Source organism: Diabrotica virgifera, chromosome 4 (assembly GCF_917563875.1).
Source record: "Diabrotica virgifera virgifera chromosome 4, PGI_DIABVI_V3a".
In the NCBI taxonomy this organism is placed as follows: Eukaryota; Metazoa; Arthropoda; class Insecta; order Coleoptera; family Chrysomelidae; genus Diabrotica; species Diabrotica virgifera.
Window position 1 is genome coordinate 40,906,283 of NC_065446.1, and position 23,372 is coordinate 40,929,654.

The following is a 23,372-nucleotide window of genomic DNA, read 5'->3' on the forward strand; positions in this document are numbered from 1 at the left end:
GCTTCGTTGATCTTTATCTTCCATTTCTTAGCCCATATTTCAATTAGATGTATGTTTTGTTGCAATATTTCAGCTGCCTGTATGGGATCTGGATTTTTTAGCAGAATTGCAGTGTCATCTGCGAATGTTGCGATTGTAGATTCTTCTCCAGTTGCGAAATCAGCTGTAAAGATTGTGTAGAGAATGGGTCCCAAGACGCTGCCTTGCGGGACCCCAGCATTTATGTTGTGTATGTTAGACACACTTTCTTCGTATCTTGTGTAAAATAGCCTTTCTTCGAGGTATGATTTTAGTATTTTATATAGCGGCTATTGAATAACAATCCTGGATGCCAGACCTTGTCAAATGCTTGACTTACATCCAGGAAAATGGCATTGCAATAGCTCTTTTCCTTCAAAGCTGATTGTATAAAACAATATAATTACACGCAAAAAATGTAATCACTTTATCAAAAGTTCCCCCGCCAATATTTCTCCGACCATTTTCTTCCTCAGATAAGGCATGGGTTTACATGAGAGGTTTGTATATCATATAAACAGAAAAACAAATAAATTTCAAAAAGTTTACTTATAAAAAATGACATTTAATTTTACACTTAAATTTAAAAAAAATCTAGTTTTCAGCTTAATAATAAATAAATTAATATAATGTAATTACACTCAAAAAATGTAATCATTTTATCAAAAGTTCTTGCGCCAATATTTCTACAACCATCTTCTTCCTCAGATAGGGCATATGTTCTTGACAAAACGTTATCGAGGCGTTTCTTGTAGTAAATTCAGCAAATGTGCAGGCGAACATTCCGCAATCGCTACCGTTCATTTGTTGTGGAATGTCTGTAACATTTTCTAATTCGAAGTCTGACGTATCCAGTTCAGATTTCTTTTTATCTAAATGTTCTTTTTCCAGGTACTTTTTAATCGCGTTTAAACACCTGTCGTTGCTGTTTCCCATACTATCGTAGTACCTATAATAAATTAAATAGACTATAAATATAACAATTTCATGAAGAGAAGTATCCATATTTCTCAAATGTGGTCTTGAGGTAACGAAGTACAAAAAACTCGAAGAAGTACCACAAAATTTTTATATGAAAAGGTCATACAAGGACGCGTTTCGGCTATCACGAGCCATCATCAGCTTAAAATACAGGAACAAAAACAAAGGACTGACCTACAATGTAATATTAAAAAGTATTAAACTTGAGAATTATAACCATGTGGTGACATCGCCCACCTCAGTTAAGGAACTTCCCAGACTAGTCCAAGGTGTGAGTAAAAATAGGTCGATTTCAGGATATAATTCAGGAATTTTTGAAACCTATCAGGTGTTGTAAAGGACGGATACCAGGAATAACTTCTACTAAAATGTAACCAAAAATTTTAGGAGGTTTTTTATTTATGACGTTTTTCATTTGTTAAATTTGCAATTTTTAAAGATTTTTAATTTTGCAGCTTAGAATATTCATTTTAGAGAAAAACTTTGAAAGAGAAAATTGTAGTAAATTCAAAAACCTACAATTTGAGCTATGGCAAATTTAATTTCGTTAATCCGTTATTGCAAAACAGCCTGCGAAAGGTCCAAAATGGCCGTTTTTTGCAATTGCATTATTTATTGTAAAAATAACTTTTATTTATTTTTTAAGACTTTAAAATAAAGATCTTTCAATACCGAATATAAAAAACTTTGTAGAGTCCGATTGGTGAACGTGTTGCTTAGATATTATAACTTGTTTATAAAAAGGGGTCAAATGTCGAAGTCTATAACTTTTTGAAAAAAAATCGTAGAAAGTTAATCAAAGATCCACTCTCCTTCTAAAGACTTATAGGTCTGGATCCCGCATATGAAAAAAAAAGTGGATTAGTAGCAAGCTGAAAATTTGTTAATAGCTTAAGGGTGTCTAGTCGGATAAACTTTGATATATGGGAACACTGTAACAGAGGCAGTTTTAATTGTGGAACATGTTAAAAATTTGGAACGGTCAGACCACGAAAACGGCACATTTATTTTGTCCGACAGAACAGACTTAAACTCTCCGAATAGAGATTAAACTCTCATGCAAAAATCAGACTGCTATTTATCACCTGTCATAATTCCTGTCATTTGACATATTCTACATGTTCCACTCATTAAAACGCCCATTTGGTGATAAATAGCAGTCTGATTTTTGCATGAGAGTTTAATCTCTGTTTGGAGAGTTTAAGTCTGTTCTGTCGGACAAAATACATGTGCCGTTTTCGTGGTCTGACCGTTTAAAATTTTTAACCTGTTGCTCAATTAAAACTTCCCCTGTTCCAGTGTTCCCATATATCAAAGTTTGTCCGACTAGACACCCTTAAGCTATTAACAAATTTTCAGCTTGCTATTAATCAACTTTTTTTTCATACGCGGGATCCAGACCTATTATATTTTCATATTCTGATGTAAATAAATGCGTAAAACATTTTTCAACCTCTTACTTCGGGTTTGAAAATAAGGGGGCAAATTTCGTTATAAACGTTTACAACTGAAGCCGCCCCTGTACATCTTATGAGTTTCTAACTTAGATTATTGTTGCTGAGGACAAAATAAAGATTCGAAACAAAATAAAAAATTTTTACGGCCAACTGAAGCGGAGATAATTGTTTTTGTTTTCTTAAATCGTAGTGACTTTATTTATAACAATTAAGAAATTATTTCACAGTCATTGACTAAAGAAAGACTTATATTATCTTAAAATACAAATTATTTTAATCGAAAATTACATTTTATTATTAAAAATGATTTTTAAAGTGTATAGTGTATATAAGTGGTTTATTTTTCTTTAGGAATGCGATTTATTGTGTCGGTTGCCCTTAGCAACTTATAGTACATTGAATCACGGTTTTTGCTCCAAATTTTAAAGCACGGCTTGGATTGACATGAAATTTGGCAAACACATAGATAACATGTCAAAGAATAAAAATGATATTGGGCCTCTTTGTGCTTTTGCACTGGGGGTGAGTGTCACCACTTAAAAGTTGTGAAAACATATTCGTTCAAAGTAAGCCAGGAAATGGATAAAACGACTAATTCTAAACAACTTTTATTCTGTAGCATTTTTTCATTAAGTTAATACTTTTCGAGTTATTTGCGAGTAAATACGTTCATTTTTCAACAAAAAAAAACAAGTTTTTAGGCGGTTTTTGGCAAGTAACTCAAAAAGTTAAGTATTTTATTGAAAAAACATTACTAACAAAAATATAGCGCATTAAAGATTGAAAAAAATGATGTACGCATGAACTCTCTAGACCCAGTAGAAACAAAATTCTAGTTAATGAAAAATAGGTTCATATCCGTCAAATTTCAAAGTGAATTATTTCAACGTGAAATAACCAAAAAATCGTGCACTTTTTGGAGAAAAATCATTATAACTTTTTTAAAGTGCTTAAAGAAATATGTGTATCTGTTTTTTAAAAAAGTTTGTAGCAACAAAAGTAAGCAAGTTACGCTCAAAATAAAGTTGGTCTCTTTTTTTTTGGTCAAAAAACTCGGGAAAGTCACCCCCTAATTAGCATCAAAAATGAAATTAATCCTTTTTACTTTATAAGTTGTTTTACTCGTGTATGCGTCGTATATGTCTGTAAGTTTCATCGGTTTAAAGTTCTTATTTTTGAAGGGGCTGTATTTGAAAATACTTGAACTAGTCAATAATCACGAGTGTATGCAAATTTAGAACAGCCATATCTTAACCAATTTTTGCCTTACAAAAAAAAAACAAAAAATTCAAAATATTCAGAAAAGCAAAAACTACATTTTTTTGCTCTTTGTAGTTTTTGGTCACACTAATAAATTTTCAGTTATTTGAAAAAAAAACCATTTTTTTCAAAATTAAAAATTAAAACAGATTTACTTTAAAACCAATTTTTTTAAATAAGCCTTTTGAACCGATGATACTTACAGATCATATAAATAATACATGAACAAAGTAACTTGTGAAGCGGTAACGATTAATTTGATTTAAGATGGTAATTAGGGGTGTCATTCCCGAGTTTTTTCGACAAAAAAAAAGAGATCAACGTTATTTTGAACTTGCTTACTTTTGATACTAGAAACTTTTTTAAAAAACAAAAAATAATATTTTGTTTAAAAAAATTTTAATGAGTTTTCTCCAAAAAGTCCCATCATTTTCTGGTTATTTCACGTTGAAATATGCACTTTGAAATTTGACGGACATGAACCTATTTTTCATTAGCTAGAACTTTGCTTGTGCTAGGTCTAGTGAGTTCATACATACACCATTTTTTTTTAATTTTTAATGGGCTATATTTTTGCTAAGAATGTTTTTTCAATAAAATACTTACTTTTTGAGTTATTTGCCAAAAACCGCCTAAAAACGTGTTTTTTTTTGTTGAAAAATGAACGTATTTACTCGCAAATACCTCGAAAAGTATTAACTTAATGAAAAAATGCTACAGAATAAAAGTTGCTTAGAATTAGTCGTTCTATCCATTTCCGGGCTTATTTTGAACGAATATGTTTTCACAACTTTAAGGGGTGACACTCACCCCCAGTGCAACAGCACAAAGAGGTCCAATATCATTTTTATTCTTTGACATGTTATCTATGTGTTTGCCAAATTTCATGTCAATCCAAGCCGTGCTTTAAAATTTGGAGCAAAAACCGTGATTCAATGTACTATAAGTTGCTAACCGTTGCTAAGGGCAACCGACACAAGAAATCACATTACTAAAGAAAAATAAACTCCACTACACTTTAAAAATCATTTTTAATAATAAAATGTAATTTTCGTTTAAAATAATTTGTATTTTAAGATAATATAAGTCTTTCTTTAGTCAATGACTGTGAAATAATTTCTTAATTCTTATAAATAAAGTCACTACGATTTAAGAAAACAAAAACAATTATCTCCGCTTCAGTTCGTCATAAAAAAATTTTTATTTTGTTTCTAATCTTTATTTTGTCCTCAGCAACAATAATCTGCAAGTTAGAAACTCATAAGATGTACAGGGGCAGCTTCAGTTCTAAACGTTTATAACTAAATTTGCCCCCTTTCAGAATATGAAAATATAAGTCTTTAGAAGGAGAGTGGATCTTGGATTAACTTTCTACGATTTTTTTTCAAAAAGTTATAGACTTCGACATTTGACCCCTTTTTATAAACAGGTTATAATATCTAAGCAACACGGTCACCAATCGAACTATACAAAGTTTTTTATGTTTGGTATTGAAAGATCTTTATTTTAAAGCCGTAAAAAAATAAATAAAAGTTATTTTTACAATAAATAATGCAATTCCAAAAAACGGACATTTTGGACATTTCGCAAGCTGTTTTGCAATAACAGATTAACGAAATTAAACTTGCCATAGCTCAAACTGTAGGTTTTTTAATTTGCTCCAATTTTCTGTTTAAAAGTTTTTCTCTAAAATGAATATCCTAAGCTGCAAAATTAAAAATCTTTAAAAATTGCAAATTTAACAAATGAAAAACGTCATAAATAAAAAACCTAAAATTTTTGGTTACATTTTAGTAAAAACACCTGATAGGTTTTAAAAATTCCTGAATTATATCCCGTTTTTTCACCCACAGCCTGGGGTAGACCTGGAAGAAGGAAGAATCCACTAGTTTACATTATACCTATAGTTCCACAAACTTCATTAAATTTTAACATTTTAAATGTTAAATTAAAATAGCTTAAAAACCTAATAATGAAGTTTGTGGAACTCTAGGTGTAATGTAAACTAGTGGATTCTTCCTCCATCCAGGTCTGGGAAGTTCCTTCTGAGGTGGGCGGTGTCACCACATGGTTATAATTCTCAAGTTTAATACTTTTTAATATTACATTGTAGGTCAGTCCTTTGTTTTTGTTCCTGTTTTTTACTAAACGCGTCCTTGTATGACCTTTTCATATAAAAATTTTGTGGTACTTCTTCGAGTTTTTTGTACTTCGATATAAAAATGATTTAATATTGCGACGATACTATATATGTTATTAACAGATATTTTGAAACACAAAAAATTGCAGATAAACTGAATAGACTCAGTAAAGAATATAAACTTAAATGACCTTAAGGGGGGGGGGGTATGGTTTGAAATATTTAATTTTTTTATTATTTCAAATAAAAGTGCATACTTTCAAGAATACTCTGAAAATTTCAAAATAATCGGAGTAAAATTACCAGAATACAGTTGAATGTCTCTACCTTCGACTCGCTTTGCCGCGACTTCGCGCCAGCACGCTTGAGCGTAGTGAGAAACGTTAAACAACTGTTCGCCTTCTCTTTTGTAGATTACTCCTCGATTCAAAAAACATATTCCAATGTGCATCACTTTACGATTTGGCAGACAAATAAGAAGATGAAGATGCAGTTGTCAAAACTTTAAACTCATTTTTCTCAAAACTGCTTTTTCAAATGCGGTGGACATTGTAACTGAAAAACTACTCGGCCGATATTCCTGATATTTTGCACAGATTTTTTTGAGACATTTCATGAGGTAACAACGTCGTGATATTTTTCTTTTTTTGCTTATTTTTTGTTCAACAATAATAAATCTGTTGATTTTCACAAAATTTTTACCAAAACTTTCATTTTTTTGATTTCTGAGTGATACCAAAAATTCAAAAACCATTAAAAGTAAAAAAAACTCGACGTTGTGACCTCGTGAAACTCATAATCTAATTAAATCTTTTTGAATTTTTTGTTTCGTATGATCTAGTGACGAGTTCTGATGTCCACCGCAAAATCCATTCTTTTGCGAGCTGCCTGTCAAAATTTGTCACCAATGGCTTACTTTTCAATATTTTGGATTGGATTTTTTTCTAAGTATTCTTTGAATTGTACTTAATATGTTTATTTAATTTAAAAATAAAATAATTGTACCAGCTTCGAAAAAAATTCACAAAAATGTGCTTGATATGTTGATTTCAAACCATACCCCCCCCCCCCCTCCCTTAAAGGACACCTCACACATCTTATGTTTCAGGAAAACTGAGTTAAAGTTTACAAACATGTTAGAATAGTAAGGGCGAACAAAGTGAAGCTACTAGATTATGCGGTTTATCGTCGCATTTCTACTACAGCGTGCGGTCTACCGAGGTATACAGTGTATAATCTGTATTAAAATGCCGACAAAAAATCTTAGCAAAGTGAATAAAACGTGTAAATCTCAGGAATTATAATTTTAATTTTACGGCTTGTTCCTAACTAAAATAGTAAATTGATATAATAAAGTAAACTTTAAAATTACTATAATAATCCTTCTTATTTATGCCTTATATTCACTTTGTAAAGATGGTTTTTGACGGTGTCACGTTCTATCGGTACAGAAGCGTTGAACAGAATAATGAAAGGCGCCTTTGTAAGCGGAAAGTTTATCGCCAAGCACTAATAAAAATTACAATATACAATAAACTTTATGCAAATTTAGTTTCTTTACTACATATTATGTAAATTACACCCTAATCTTTTCCTACGGTATGGAAATCCTTTAATGAAGATTTTTGGGAAGAAGATTGGAAGATTTTTATGAAATAAAAAAAAGGTTTAAAACTTTTTATTCTATAAAAATAAACATACCTAGTGTTTTTAATAAAATTCACAAATAAAGCTTCAATTGAATTCAATTTGATCTTCATTGTCTACGGATCCTTCGTCTTCTGTATCTTACCAATTAAAGCTACTAAGCTACAGAATTACAAAAACACCGACGCGTTAACAGAGAAGGGGCGAACCTTGAACGGACACGCAACGAAAACCTGTGGGTTCGCCCTAGATGATTATGCAGTTCAGTTTCTGACATGAATGGATTGGTATATTATTTCTTACGAAATTTTAGGAGTATGAAGGGCGAAACATGCTGTTATAATATACAAACGCATTCTTTAAAAGTATGTCAGGAAGATGAGACTGTTTTTGAAATGACCATTTTTCGGGTTCGCCCTTACTCCTCCAGGCTCCTGATATAATGTCACTCAAATGAAATAAAATTTACATGAATAGATTGGTCTTGAAATTACACTAATTTCATATCCTTGCGCCAACTCTGTATTTTGAATAAGAAGAGCGTAAATTGATAGAAATAAATCTAAAATCAAATGGGAATGTACGTGTGTCAAAGAGAGAAAAAAGATTTTGTAATTCGCTTACTCATAAATCTTTCTGAGGGATTAAGGCAGAGGCTTACTCTCATCTCATCCTATTATTATTGATAATAAAGTAGGTATACTTTGGTCGGTTGTACTGCCTCTAATCGGCTTAAGCTAATGGTGGATATGCTGTTTTCAATAGCCGCTAGACTAATATTATTTATGAATTGGAGTTTTATGAACTTCAAAAATTCGATTTCGATCGACTTTAATTACAATTAACGCCTTAATTCAGCAAAATTCAGAGTTGGAAATGGTATGAAATGATTCATATTTTGAGACCAATCTCTTCATGTATATTTTATTTCATTTAAGTGACATTATATTTTCCATACGATGTGTGAGGTGTCCTTTCTCGAAATCTCCTTACTTTATGGTAATTTATGAAGCCTAAATTATCCGAACCAGTAAACGTGGATTTCAAAGAGGTTACTTTGCCTTTTGAAAGACCAGACAATAAACAACAATAACTTTTGTGGGGGAAGTTCAAAACGATAATAACAAGAGCAGCAGATGAAGTGTGTGGGGTTAGTAAAAATAAAAATAGAAGAAAACAAAAATTTTGATGGAACAATCATATAAAAAAAAAAAGAAATTAAGAAGAAGCTTCCGTGGAGAAATATTCCCAATCACGAAGAGTGGGATCATTGTGCCAGGTCCATAAAATTAGAGTAAATTTGAAAAAAATATAGTAGACGAGAAAAAATAATCGTCAAATTCAATTTTATGGCATTAAATAATGGATATTGCTTATTAATTGCTTTTATGGAAATATTGAATTGAAAGTTAAATTTAAATCAATAGAGTATTGAACATAAAATATGATTACTGACTCGTGATTGGTTTAGTTAGATAAAGACGCGTATAAAATACGCATTATAAATCGCTATAGTATAACAACTTGTGAGTTTAGAGGTATTAAAGTTTATCTAATAATAAATCAATGAAAAACTTTTGTCTTCAATACTTCTACAAGATTTACTACAAGTTAATGTCATTATAGCTGTTTTGTCAAAGTGTCTTTTTCAAGTGATGTACATTTTACTTTTTGTCTGCACCACTGAATAGATTGAGGAGTGGGGAGCTGTTTGTCTCAAGTTGGTCATTCATAATTATTATATATGTATTTTTCAATTTATTAATTTCCATAGATTCTTACAAAAATAGCTTAAGGCCTTTATTTTGGATATGGAGAATTTGAAACTGTTCATTAAGGGGGGGGGGGGGGTATGGTTTGAAATCAACAAATCAAGCACATTTTTGTGAATTTTTTTCGAAGCTTTGGTACACATATTTTATTTTTAAATTAAATAAGCATATTAAGTACAATTCAAAGAATATTTAGAAAACAATTCAATCCAAAATATTGAAAAATATTTGTGAAATATTGGTGACAAATTTTGACAGGCAGCTCACAAAAAAATGGATTTTGCGGTGGACATCAGAACTCGACACTCGATCATACGAAACAAAAAATTCAAAAAGATTTAATTAGCTTATGAGTTTCACGAGGTCACAACGTCGAGTTTTTTTTATTTTTAATGATTTTTGAAATTTTGGTATCACTCAGAAATCAAAAAAAATGAAATTTTTGGTAAAAATTTTGTGAAAATCAATAGATTTATTATTGTTGAACAAAAAATAAGCAAAAAAAGAAAAACATCTCGACGTTGTTACCTCATGAAATGTCTAAAGAAAATCTGTGCAAAATATCAGGTAGATCGGCCGAGTAGTTTTTCAGTTACAATGTCCACCGCATTTGAAAAAGCAGTTTTGAGAAAAATGCGTTTAAAGTTTTGACAACTGCATCTTCATCTTCTTATTTGTCTGCCAAATCGTAAAGTGATGCACATTGGAATATGTTTTTTGAATCGAGGAGTAATCTACAAAAGAGAAGGCGAACAGTTGTTTAACTTTTCTCACTACGCTCAAGCGTGCTGGCGCGAAGTCGCGGCAAAGCGAGCCGAAGGTAGGGATATTCAACACCCTGTATCTCTGGTAATGTTACTCCGATTATTTTGAAATTTTCAGAGTGTACTCTTGAAAGTATGCACTTTTATTTGAAATAATAAAAAAAATTAAATATTTCAAACCATACCCCCCCCCCCCCCTTAAAGGAATGATTGTGATCTAGAAGTGCGTACGTAAAATCTGTTTTTCTAATATTTAAAAGCCCTTTTGTGTTGTGCTACACGTTTGTTTAAGGTTTTGCCAGTTTTGCCAATGTAACTTTTTGGACAGTCACCACATGTCATTTTGTATTCGCCACCCTGTAATTACTTTTTCTTTTGGCTTTTATTGTTCTTAGTGTATTTGCTTAAGTTGTTGTTTATTCTGAAAGCTAGTGTTATTCCTTTCTTTTTTATGTATTTGGCTATCTTTGCTGATATCTTGGCTCTATATGTAATAGAGCAGAGGTTTCTTTCGTGTGGATGGAAGACTAATTTCAAGACTTTCTTATGCATTTTTTGGTTTAAAATTAATTTGTTTATGGTTTGCTCATTATACTAGTTGTTTACTGCTATACCCCAGGCTGTGGGTGAAAAATAGGTCGTTTTCAGGATATAATTCAGGAATTTTTGAAACCTATCAGGTGTTGTAAAGGACGATGCCAGGAATAACTTCTACTAAAATGTAACCAAAAATATTGTGCGCTTTTTTTTTAATTGCGATTTTCATTTGTTAAATTTGCAATTTTTATTGATTTTTAATTTTGCAGCTTAGGATATTGATTTTAGAGAAAAACTTTTTTAATAGAAAGTTGTAGTAAATTAAAAAAACTACAATTTGAGGTACATTAAGTTTAATTTGGTTAATTGTTTATTGCAAAACAGCCTGCGAAAGGTCCAAAATGACCGTTTTTTACAGTTGCATTATTTATTGTACAAATATTTTTTTTTATTTTTTAAAGCTTAAAAATAAAGATCTTTCAATTCCAAACATAAAAAAAATTGTAAAGCCAGATTAACGAATTTGTTGCTTAGATATTATAAATTGTTTATCCCAAGAGGTCAAATGTCGAAGGCTATAACTTTTTGAAAAAAAATCGTAGAGAGTTGGTGAAACATCTAATCTCGTTCTAAAGAATTATATTTTCATATTCTGATGTAAATAAATGCGTAAAACATTTTTAAACCTCTAATTTTTGGGTTTGAAAATAAGGGGGCAAATTTCGTTATAAACATTTAGAGCTGAAGCGGCCCTGTACATCCTATGAGTTTTTAACTTACAGATTATTGTTGCTAAAGATGAAACAAAGATTTATAAAAAAATAAAAAATTTCTACGACCAACTGAAGCCGAGATAATTTTTGGGTTTGGAAATAAGGGGGCATATTTCGTTATAAACATTTAGAGCTGAAGCGGCCCTGTACATCCTATGAGTTTCTAACTTACAGATTATTGTTGCTGAAGACAAATCGAAGATTTATAAAAAAATAAAAATTTTCTACAACCAACTGAAGCCGAGATAATTGTTTTTTTTTTCTTAAGTCGTATGCCTTTATTTATAACAATTAAGAAATTATTTTACAGTCATTGACTAAAGAAGGACTTATATTATCTTAAAATAAAAATTATTATAAAATATAATTATATTTAATTATTAAAAATTATTTTTAAAATCGGTGCATTTGCGAGCGGCCGAATTTTGCAAATCGCCCGGCTCGCTTCAAATCCACGCGGTCGGAAAATTTTTACGTATCTTGTATTAAATTTGGAGAGAAAACAATTTAATAATATTACCATTATAATATACAGTCTATTTACCACTGTATTTGTTTTTCTTGATAAACTTTTATATGTGAAATTTCATTTCTGAAGAAATAATATTACAAAAATGATACATATATATGAAATATATAACTATATTTTAATTTTTTCATTGTTATATAAATATAATAATAATAATGTTACTTCTTACTATAATATACAATATAAAACTTTTTCTTCTTGTAGTGACTATTCTTTTTGGATTTCACATATAAAAGTTTATCAAGAAAAACAAATACAGTGGTAAATAGACTGTATATCATAATGGTAATATTATTAAATTGTTTTCTGTCAAAATTTAATGCAAGTTACGTAAAAATTTTCCGAGCGCGCGGATTTGAAGCGAGCCGGGCGATTTGCAAAATTCGGCCGCTTGCAAAAGCACCGATTTAAAAAATAATTTTTAATAATTAAATGTAATTCTATTTATAATAATTTTTATTTTAAGATAACATAAGTCTTTCTTTAGTCAATGACTGTAAAATAAATTCTTAATTATTATAAATAAAGGCACCATGATTTAAGAAAAAAAAAACAATTATCTCGGCTTCAGTTGGTTGTAGAAAATTTTAATTTTTTTATAAATCTTCGTTTCGTCTTTAGCAACAATAATCTGTAAGTTAGAAACTCATAGGATATACAGGGCCGCCTCAGCTCTAAATGTTTATAACGAAATTTGCCCCCTTATTTTTAAACCCAAAAATTATCTCGGCTTCAGTTGGTCGTAGAAATTTTTTATTTTTTTATAAATCTTCGTTTCATCTTCAGCAACAATAATATGTAAGTTAAAAACTCATAGGATGTACAGGGCCGCTTCAGCTCTAAATGTTTATAACGAAATTTGCCCCCTTATTTTCAAATCCAAAAATTAGAGGTTTACAATTGTTTTACGCATTTATTTACATCAGAATATGAAAATATAACTCTTTCAAAGGAGATTGGATGTTTCACTAACTTTCTACGATTTTTTTTCAAAAAGTTATAGCCTTCGACATTTGACCTCCTGGGATAAACAATTTATAATATCTAAGCAACAAATTCGTTAATCTGGCTTTAAATTTTTTTTTATGTTTGGAATTGAAAGATCTTCATTTAAAGCTTTAAAAAATAAAAAAAAAATTATTTGTACAATTAATACTGCAATTGTAAAAAAACGGCCATTTTGGACCTTTCGCAGGCTGTTTTGCAATAACCAATTAACCAAATTAAACTTACCGTACCTCAATTTGTAGGTTTTTTAATTTACTACAACTTTCTATTAAAAAGTTTTTCTCTAAAATCAATATCCTAAGCTACAAAATTAAAAATTAATAAAAATTGCAAATTTAACAAATGAAAATCGCAATTAAAAAAAAGCGCACAATATTTTTGGTTACATTTTAGTAGAAGTCATTCCTGGCATCGTCCTTTACAACACCTGATAGGTTTCAAAAATTTCTGAATTATATCATGTTTTTTCACCCACAGCCTGGGGTACTATGTGCTTATTGTATCTAGAAGTGATTTTTGATATGGGAATTTAGTAATTACACAGTGGTGAATACAAAGTGACAGTGGTGACTGTCCAAAAACTTATATCGGCCAAACTGGCAAAACCTGAAACAAACGTATAGCAAAAAGCAAAGGAGCTTTCAATATAGTCGAGGAAATGAAACTGAAAAAATGGCAAACCTCGAAATTTTTTCGCCCTGCATCGATTTGTACAAAAATTTGAAATTAGGCTCATTTCACCTTCTAGTTCATTTTCTATATTGAGCCGTTGTACGCTTTTGGTTTTTTAAGGGTAAAAACTAACCCTAATTGTAAAAAATTTTAATATAACATTTTAAACTTTAATATTGTCAACATTTGGTTCTTATTAGTTACATAATGATTGTTTTATGTTTTAAGATATAATATCATAATATTTCAACCCTTACAACCACGCTTGTTGGAGCTATATATAAACATTGACTTATTCTAAAAGAATAATTTCGGCTTGCATCGATTTACATAAAAATTTGGGATTAGGATCATCTCACCCTGTACTTCATATTCTATATCATGCTCAAGGGCGTTGATTATTTTTAGGGGTGTAAACTACCCCTTATTGTCAAAAATTATATAAAAATATTGTAAACTTTAATATGGGTAAAATTTGGTTTTGACTGGTTAAATAATGATTGTTTTATGCTTTCAACCCTTAAAAACCACCCTTAATAACATTGCAATTTTTATAAATAGATAATCTAATAGATCTATACAGAAAAAAAAGTAGAATTAAAGAATTACAAAAACATTTATTTACACAAAAATACGAATTTACAAATACGTATGTATAAATACAAATAGATTTTTAGTCACCTTCCAGTATACGAACTGGTTCTGTGGTATTATATACATTGAAAATGCTATATAAGCGGACTATTAAAATTTTTCGAAAACAAAAATTCGTTTTATAAACATAGCTCCTTTATTTTTGGCGACAAAAAGTTTTTTCAAAAATGATTTTGTAGGATTTTGAAGAGCTATAAGACTATGTAAATTAAATTCCATAAGATCCCTTAGTTTTTAATTGGGGTGATTGCTCGTAAATAGAGGTTTTAAACAGCTATATCTTGCTAACTATTCACTGTAATGAAAATCTATGCACAAGGAAATTTTAGTTATTAAAAAAGCTACAATTTAGTAGTCTATAATTTCAGAGATATTTTGAAGAAAAAGGGGAAAAACACGAAAACCTATTTTTCTTTAAACTCCAATGTTTCTAAAATTAGGCCTTTTAAATAGGTCAAATTTTTGGGTGTATTTATAATGCAAATATAAATGGAATTACAGAAAGGTGAACACCAATGTTTAATTAGAAAGGTAGTTAGGGGGCTGTTTTCACTTATTTTTTTCGTAGAGAAAAGCAGGTACCGACCTTTTTTTGATCATAAGTCGCTCAATTTTTATACTAGAAACTTTGTATTATTTTTTTGAAAGGTCTAATTGTATCCTTGAAAAAAGATTATCTAAGTTTTCCTCGAAAAATGCAAAGTTTTCCCGTTATTTGGCTTTGAATATTTCAAATTATGCATTTGAAGAAAAAAGCTAACCTTTAACATGCCGTATCTCGGTTCGTATTCCTCGTAAAAATATTATAAAAAAAGAATTTGGTTTAGGTTACTAAAAGATACAATTTTGATATGTACAATGTTTTTGATTAAATGCATATTTTTTGAGTTATTTTCAAAAAACCCCCAAAAAGGTGGATTTTTCCGTCGAAAAACTGTTACTTTCAACAGCGAATAACTCGAAAAATATTAGTTTTACGAACAAAATGTAAAAAACATTTTATTATTAGAATTACTTTTTACAATTTACGTGGTTAAAATGTGATAAAAAATTCCCACCCCCGAGATGGGTTGGCAACCATCCCCAAGGTTTTAGCGTACAGCGGCATGATATAGAAAATGATCCTTGGACTATTCCCTACCTTCTGTGAAAATTTCAAGTAAATCCATGCTGGATGAAAAATTGCGAGCCAAAATGCTTCATTTGCTGGCCCAATAACAAAAGAACAGATTCTATGTACGCACTTCACTTTCTAGATCATAATAATTTTTTTAATGAACAGTTTCACATTCTAAATATCCAAAATAAATGCCATAAGCTAAAGCTATCTTTATTAGAATCTATGGTAATTAATAAAAAATAGATATATGTAATTCTGAATGACCAACTCGAGACAAACGGCTCCCCACTTCTCAAGCTATTCCGTTAAAGACTTTATAAAGTGTAGACACATAATAAAAATCCATTACTTGAGAAAGGCACTCTGACGAAACAGCTGTAGAAACTTGTAATAAATTTTGTATAAGTATTGAAAACAAATTTTTTCAGCGTTTTATTGTTAGATAAAAAACTCCCATCAAGTGACCGTCGAATCCATCCCTTGTTAAACTTTATACCCATGTTTTTTTTTATTTAAACTTTCTTCTTATAATTTTCACACAGTTTTAAATATTTTTAGAGGGATAACAGATGACAAAAATTTTTCAAAATACTATAACAAATGAATTTATTAACACCATAATTTTCATTAAAAGATGGACAAAAGCCTTTCGCTCCCCTTTTTGGGGAGCATTTTAGCATGGCTGTTTTCTTTTTACTTAGTTAGGTATTCCAAAGCTTATTAACAAATGATGTGTCAGCTGGCCCAAAACCGGGGATTTTAGGCAAGAAAAGGTAAAATATGAAACTTGATGGAAAAATGCTACAACTTATGTCAAATATTTATCTCCGTGACTTACGTGTATAATGGCCTAGGATACCTAGCTACTGGCTTTCAGCCAGGCGACTCGGGTTCGATTCCTGGCGTTGGAATTTTTTTTTTTTTGTTTTAAGATTGACATTTTGATTTGAAAAATAATTATTTATATAATTATACCACGTTATATTACATACCACGTTTATATAATATATTATATAAACGTATATAATTCTACCACGTTTATATTATATATACCACGTTTTTATTATTTATACGAGACAATATAAAAAAGTCTTTGTGTCTATTATAGAATCGTAAACTATGCATTTGATCATATTATGATTGACCTTAATAGGCAAATTTGTTGTACATCAACCCCTGAAGGTTAGTGAGTTGGTGCGACCAATCTAAGTAAAAAGGGGGGCTCCCCCCTCGACATTCTTTTTTATTTTTTTGGACAAACTGTTTTTTCTTAATATTATATGATGTAGAACCGAAAGATACAACCCTAAATTTTCACTTTTCTATCAACAAACCCCATTTTTTAAAAGCAATCTAAATATTTCTCTATATTATTATAAAAATGAATGTTTGTCTGTATGTCCCTTATACAGGGTGTCCAGAAACTCTACCGACAAACGAAGACAGGAGATTCCTCAGATAATTTTAAGACAAATTAACCCAATTCACCTAGTCCGAAAATGCTTCTTAAGGGAGCTAGAGCTCTTTGAAGATGGCGTCATTAAATTAGTTTTTCTTAAATACCTCCACAACGCTTCTATTTAGAAAAACGAAAATTTGTATGGATATTTACTTTTCAGAGATGAATCGATTCCATCCATTGCAAATTTCTAGTACCGGTCATAGGCGTACGTTTTGGGTAGAGCAACGGGTATTTTATCGCATAACTTTTTTGTCCTTAACTTTTATGCAATTTTGACACCGGATTATTAAATTGTGAGGTATTCTAGTACTAAAAGATACTCTTGATTTAAGTTGGTAGGACACACCGTTTTCTAGAAAAATCGATTTGAAAGTTTTTCGTTTTTGGAATTTGAAAAAAAATTGAAAGAACTTTCAACAAAAAACGAAGTATTTTACCAACATAAAGTAAGAGTAACTTTTAGTACTCGAATACCTCATAATTTAATAATCTATTGTCAAAAATGCTCAAAAATTCAAGACAAAAAAGTTATGCTATAAAATAACTGTTGATCTACCCAAAACGGACGCCTATGACCAGTACTAGAAAGTCGCAACTAATGAAATCGATTTATCTCTGGAATATAAATAAATATACCAGTTTTCGTCTTTCTAAACAGTTTTTTTTTAAAACTTTTTTTTAATTCAAAAAGCGAAAAGTTTTCAAATCGATTTTTCTAGAAAACGGTGTGTCCTACCGATTTAAAACAAGAGTACCTTTTAGTAATAAAATACTTCCCAGTTTAATAATCCAATATCAGAAATGCATAAAAGTTATGCGATAAAATAACCGTTGCCCTACCCAAAACGGACGCCTATGATCGGTACTAGAAATTTGCAATGGATGGATTAGATTTATATCTTGAAGATAAATAAGCGTACCAATTTTTGTTTTTCTAAATAGAAGCGTTCTGGAGGTATTTAAGAAAAACTAATTACAAGACGCCATCTTCAAAGAGCTCTAGCTCCCTTAGGAAGAAGCATTTTCGGACTAAGTGAATTGGGTTAAATTATCTTAGAATTATCTGAAGAATCTCCTGTCTTCGTTTGTCGGTAGAGTTTCTGGACACCCTGTAGAATCGTATATGTACTTGCATTTCATAGAAAAAAGTATACGCAATATTTTTGAGTATTTTTTGGCTTTCTGGAAATTTTTTGGTATTTAACTTTTAAAATACTCAAAAATATTGCGCATACTTTTTTCTATCAAATGCATAGTATACGATTCTATAAGGGTCATACAGACAAACATTCATTTTTATAATAATATAGAGAAATATTTAGATTGCTATTAAAAAATGGGGGTTGGTGATAGAAAAGTGAAAATTTAGGGTTGTATCTTTCGGTTCTACACCATATAAAATTAAGAAAAAACAGTTTGTCCAAAAAAATAAAAAAGAATGTCGGGGGGACAACCCCCTTTTCAATAGGACTGGATGAAGATACCACGGTATTTACAGGCGAACTAATAGCAATATTGAAAGCAATGCAATACATAGCCACGATCAACAATAACAACAATAGATTCGTAATACTGTCAGATAGCAAAAGTGCTCTAAGTAAATTGGAAAAGTGGACAGGACATAACAATCATATTATTATAGAAATAATAAGAAACTTTATCGAACTCAAAGCCAAAGGCAAAGAAATATCTTTCTGCTGGATAAAAGCTCATTGCAATTTAAAACACAATGAAATTGTAGACAAACTAGCAAAGAGTGCTACAGAACTAGAAACTAACTGTGAATATAAGCTAACACTAAATGACGCATATGCTTATATTAATAACAACAAAATGAATAACTGGAAAGAATGGTATACCAACTCCAAAAAGGGACTGTATTATAAAAGTATTCAAACAGATATTCCATCTAAAGGCTGGTTTAGTGATTATCAAGGCAACAAGGTCCTGGTATCATATATATGTAGACTTAGGTTTGGTCACTCCTTAGTTCCAGAACATAAATATAAAATAGGATTGTCTGACACAAACTGTTGTGAATGTGGAGAATTAGGATCCGCAGAACATATGATATTAGATTGCAAACTAAAAGAAAAAGAAGTAGAACATTTTATAAATCAAATTCATACTAAACAACACATAAGAAAACCTTTTAGTTTACAAACACTGATTGCTACAAAAGATAAAAGTATCTACGAGATCCTAATTAAACACATTAATAATATAAAACTAAAATTGTGAAATTATATATATAAGTTACCTTTGTTTACCCCATTTGTTGACCCTCCTTTCCGTGGTCTGGTCTTGTTTGATTTTGCTCTGAAAGACCCCTGAGCACTTATGTATCCCAGTTAATAATCCTTAGGTTAGGAAAAAAAGAAAAAAAAACACATAATAAATAAATAAAAAAATAAAAAAAAATATATAAATAAATTACAAAAAAAAAAAAAAAAATTAAAATAATTAAAAAAAAAAAGAAAAAAGAAAAAAAAATAATAATAAAAAAAAATAAAAAAAAAAAATATGTGTGTATATATATATAAAATAAAAAAAAATTAAAGAAGCTATCATTAAAATAATAAGTACTTATATTTGTAAATCATTATTATCAAATAGGTCATTCATATTCAAAAATATAATGAGAGTATAACAGATATCTCATAAGATTTTAGTTAGTAAACAAATTTGGTTCGGCTAATGGATTAAGTCCACAGTCAAGAAATCCGATAGCACACACACACAACCCCCTTTTCACTTAGATTGGTCGTACCAACTCAGGAACCGTCAGGGGTTCATGTACTACAAATTTGCTTATTAAGGTCAATCATAATATGATCAAATGCATAGTTTACGATTCTATAAGACTTTTTTATATTGTCTCGTATAAATAATAAAAACGTGGTATTATAAAAATAATTATTTTTAAAATCAAAATGTCAATTTTAAAAACAAAAAAAAACTCCAACGTCAGGAATCGAACTCGGGTCACCTGGGTGAAAGCTACGAGCCAAGTATTCTAGGCCATTAATAGATGTAAGACACGGAGATAAATATTTGACATACAGGGTGTTTCATTAATAATTGTCCATATAGTAACTGGAGAAACCTTGCACAAAATACGAAGATTTAACCTAAAACACTTAAATAAAATGTGGTTCCTTACTGAGTTACAGGGTGTTTTATCTAAAAATTTAATAACTATTTTTGCTCAGCATTTTAAAACTATCTGACTTATTCCTTTCATACTTGGCAGAAAGTGCGACTACTATACACCCTACTAAATTGTGATAAACAAACGATTCTAGCTACTACCAGAGGCGTACGACAGGGGATAGTGAATGGTTGACCCTTCTCAAATTCTACGCCACTGGTGGAATTACTATTTTAGTGCCATTTTTAGATTCTCCAATACTTTCTACGTAAATACTATACTCCGCATTGGTAACGATAAAATCATTAGTTTTCGAGATATTTGAAGTTAAATATGAAACGGCACAGCTATTTTGATTAATTTATGATATGATTCATATGATTAAAATTTAAAAATTATTTGTACCCAGTACTTTAAAACTATTTGGCGTATCCTGATCATACTTGGCAGAAAGTGTAGGTACTGTACACCATACTAAATTAAAATAAATAAACGTTTCTAGTTACTACCAGAGGCGTACGGCAGGGGATAGTGGCTGGTTGACCCTTCTCAAATTCTACACCACTGACGAAATTGCTATTTTAGTGCAATTTTTTGATTTTTCAATACTTTTTATGTAAATAATATACTCTTCATTCGTAACGATAAAATGATTAACTTTCGAGATATTTGAAATTAAAAATGAAGCGAAACAATACGTTAATCGAAATAACCGTGTCGTTTCATTTTTAACTTCAAAGATCTCGAAAACTAGTGACTTCATCGTTACGAATGAAGAGTATATTATTTTCATAGAAGGTATTGGAGAATCCAAAAATTTAACTAAAATAGCAATTCCGCCAGTGGCGTAGAATTTGGAAAGGGGCAACCATTCACTTTCCCCCGTCGTACGCCGCTGGTAATAGACAGAAACGTTTGTTTAACATAATTTAGTAGTTTGTACAGTACCTATACTTCCTGCCAAGTATGAAAAGGATATGTCGAATAGTTCTAAAATGCTGAGCAAAAATAGTTTTTAAAATTTTAGATAAAACACCCTGTAACTCAGTAAGGAACCACATTTTATTTAAGTGTTTTAGGTTAAATCTTCGTATTTTGTGCTAAGGTTTCTCCAGTTACTATATGGACAATTATTAATGAAACACCCTGTATAAGTGTAGCGTTTTCCCATCAAGTTTCATATTTTACCTTTTCTTGCCTAAAATCCCCGGTTTTGGACCAGCTGACACATCATTTGTTAATAAGCTTTTGAACACTTAACTAAATAAAAAGAAAACAGCCAAGCTAAAATGCTCCGGTCAAATTTGACACTACCTCCCGGGCTATTACCTATTTTTTACTTTTGTCGAATGTCTACTTTTGAATAGTTGTAAATTTTGGGAATCAAAACAATTATACAATTATAACTGTTACCGCGCTATATGTAAAGATAAAATACTTACTTGATAGTTTTGGCTCTCATATCGACAATCGCCATACACCAGTGCATGCTCAAATGTATCGGTATGCATATTATATCGCAAGCAAAAATATCAATTTTTTTGGTCCACCTTCTAAGAGATTCTGCGCCATCTTTGAGTAATTTAGTATAAAAGAAGGTATTGAATGCATGGCATGATGGATAACTTGGATCTTTTCCTCGTTCTATAATCATATTCATATAAAAATTTATGACTTCGTCGTTGAGCCAATTTAAACCTGATAATGTTAACAGGTCTCGCCGCGTTATGTTCAGGTTAAACTTTCGACTGAGGACTTCGTTGGGATCGCCCTTGAAGGCCCTGCTGACCATTCTTAGTTGTTCATCGGTCAAAGGAGGTAGTTCAACTTCAGCTTCCTTTTCCGGTAATGGGACTAAAGCCTCTTTAATTTTTAATGCATTGTTGATTTTGTTAGAAAGTAACTCAATATGGAGATCTTTATTAATTTTTTCATGTTGTTGGGAACAGCCCATGAGCTCTTGAAGCTCTCGTTGTCTGGCAGCTGCACGTTGTTGGTGATCATTTATCCTGTTGATTAAGATTAGATTAGTGTTAAATATTATACATACACACACCGGCAAAATTAACGGAACACCTTAAAAATGGGACATGTTAAATGTCTCGAATTTCCTAAACCTGTTCTCCTGCGTGAGTGATTTTTTTAGTATGTTATAGCCTTATTATTTAAGAATATCGGTGTCACAATATGGTGCTAGACAGGTAAACGTCATTTTATACCGGATGTAACAATCATACTGTGTTTTTCTCTTAAAGTTCGAAACACCCTGTGGAATATTCTAGCTAGATAAAATATTGAAATTAAAACTCAATTGTAGCCTTAGGCTTACTTAACCTTTTCTTTTTTGATTCATTTGCTTATGTTGGATAATAAAAAAGTTAGGTACATTAACAACTAAAGTCTTTTTCATGGGCATTTTTCAGTGCGTCACAAATGATTTGCAATTTGGCATAAAAACAAATCAATTGTGTTTATTGCATTTATAAAATGGAATTTTCTTTTATTTGTATAGTAAGTCTTATAAATTGTACAGATTATATATATATATATATATATATATATATATATATATATATATATATATATATATATATATATATATATATATATATATAGTTTGAGTTTACTTTTTGAACCTTGATATATTTTTTTACCAATGTTTCTTGGGTTTAGGTTCATAAAAAAAGCTTGTCTATGATGTTATGACCATATTTATTGATATATTATCCGACGTTTGGGCAGGGAATCCATGCCTTTTTCAAGGATTGACATGCAATCGTAAATTTAGTTTTGAAACAAGTACACAAATAGACGTCACAATTAAAACACTGTTAAAATGTTAAAGCATAGGAACGGACCCACTAAGTCATTGCGTTAAGAGAGTAATGAGAGAATTACTCTCTTAACGCAATGACTTAGTGGGTCCGTTCCTATGCTTTAACATTTTAACAGTGTTTTAATTGTGACGTCTATTTGTGTACTTGTTTCAAAACTAAATTTACGATTGCATGTCAATCCTTGAAAAAGGCATGGATTCCCTGCCCAAACGTCGGATAATATATCAATAAATATGGTCATAACATCATAGACAAGCTTTTTTTATGAACCTAAACCCAAGAAACATTGGTAAAAATATATATATATATATATATATATATATATATATATATATATATATATATACGTAGATATATTATATAACCCGTAAATAATTTTTTTTCGATTATAGTGCCATCTATCGACAACTAGAATAAATGTTATAAAGGTCTGTAATCACGGACGTGCCTTTTTTTCTGTCACATACAATTTAATGCCTTAGAAAGAAATCGAAAAACTGTGACGCACTGAAAGATGCCTATGAAAAAAAGAATAGCAATGTTCTTCATCAATACAGGGTGTTTCTAAATAAGTGAGACAAACTTTAAGG

At 30.4% G+C, this 23,372-nt stretch overlaps 1 protein-coding gene across 1 annotated transcript in view; it reads right to left on the bottom strand.

The window, feature by feature from the left end:
• Nucleotides 1-548: 548 nt before the first annotated feature.
• Nucleotides 549-23,372, bottom strand: part of LOC114325510 (sentrin-specific protease 1) — a 50,809-nt gene continuing 27,985 nt past the window's right edge. Inside the window, exons 5-6 of the mRNA XM_028273575.2 lie at nt 21,388-21,954; nt 549-967 (exon numbers count right to left, since the gene is read on the bottom strand). Of these exons, the coding sequence (XP_028129376.2) occupies nt 673-967; nt 21,388-21,954 (862 nt within the window). The 3' untranslated portion in view covers nt 549-672. The remainder of the gene's footprint in view (nt 968-21,387; nt 21,955-23,372) is intronic.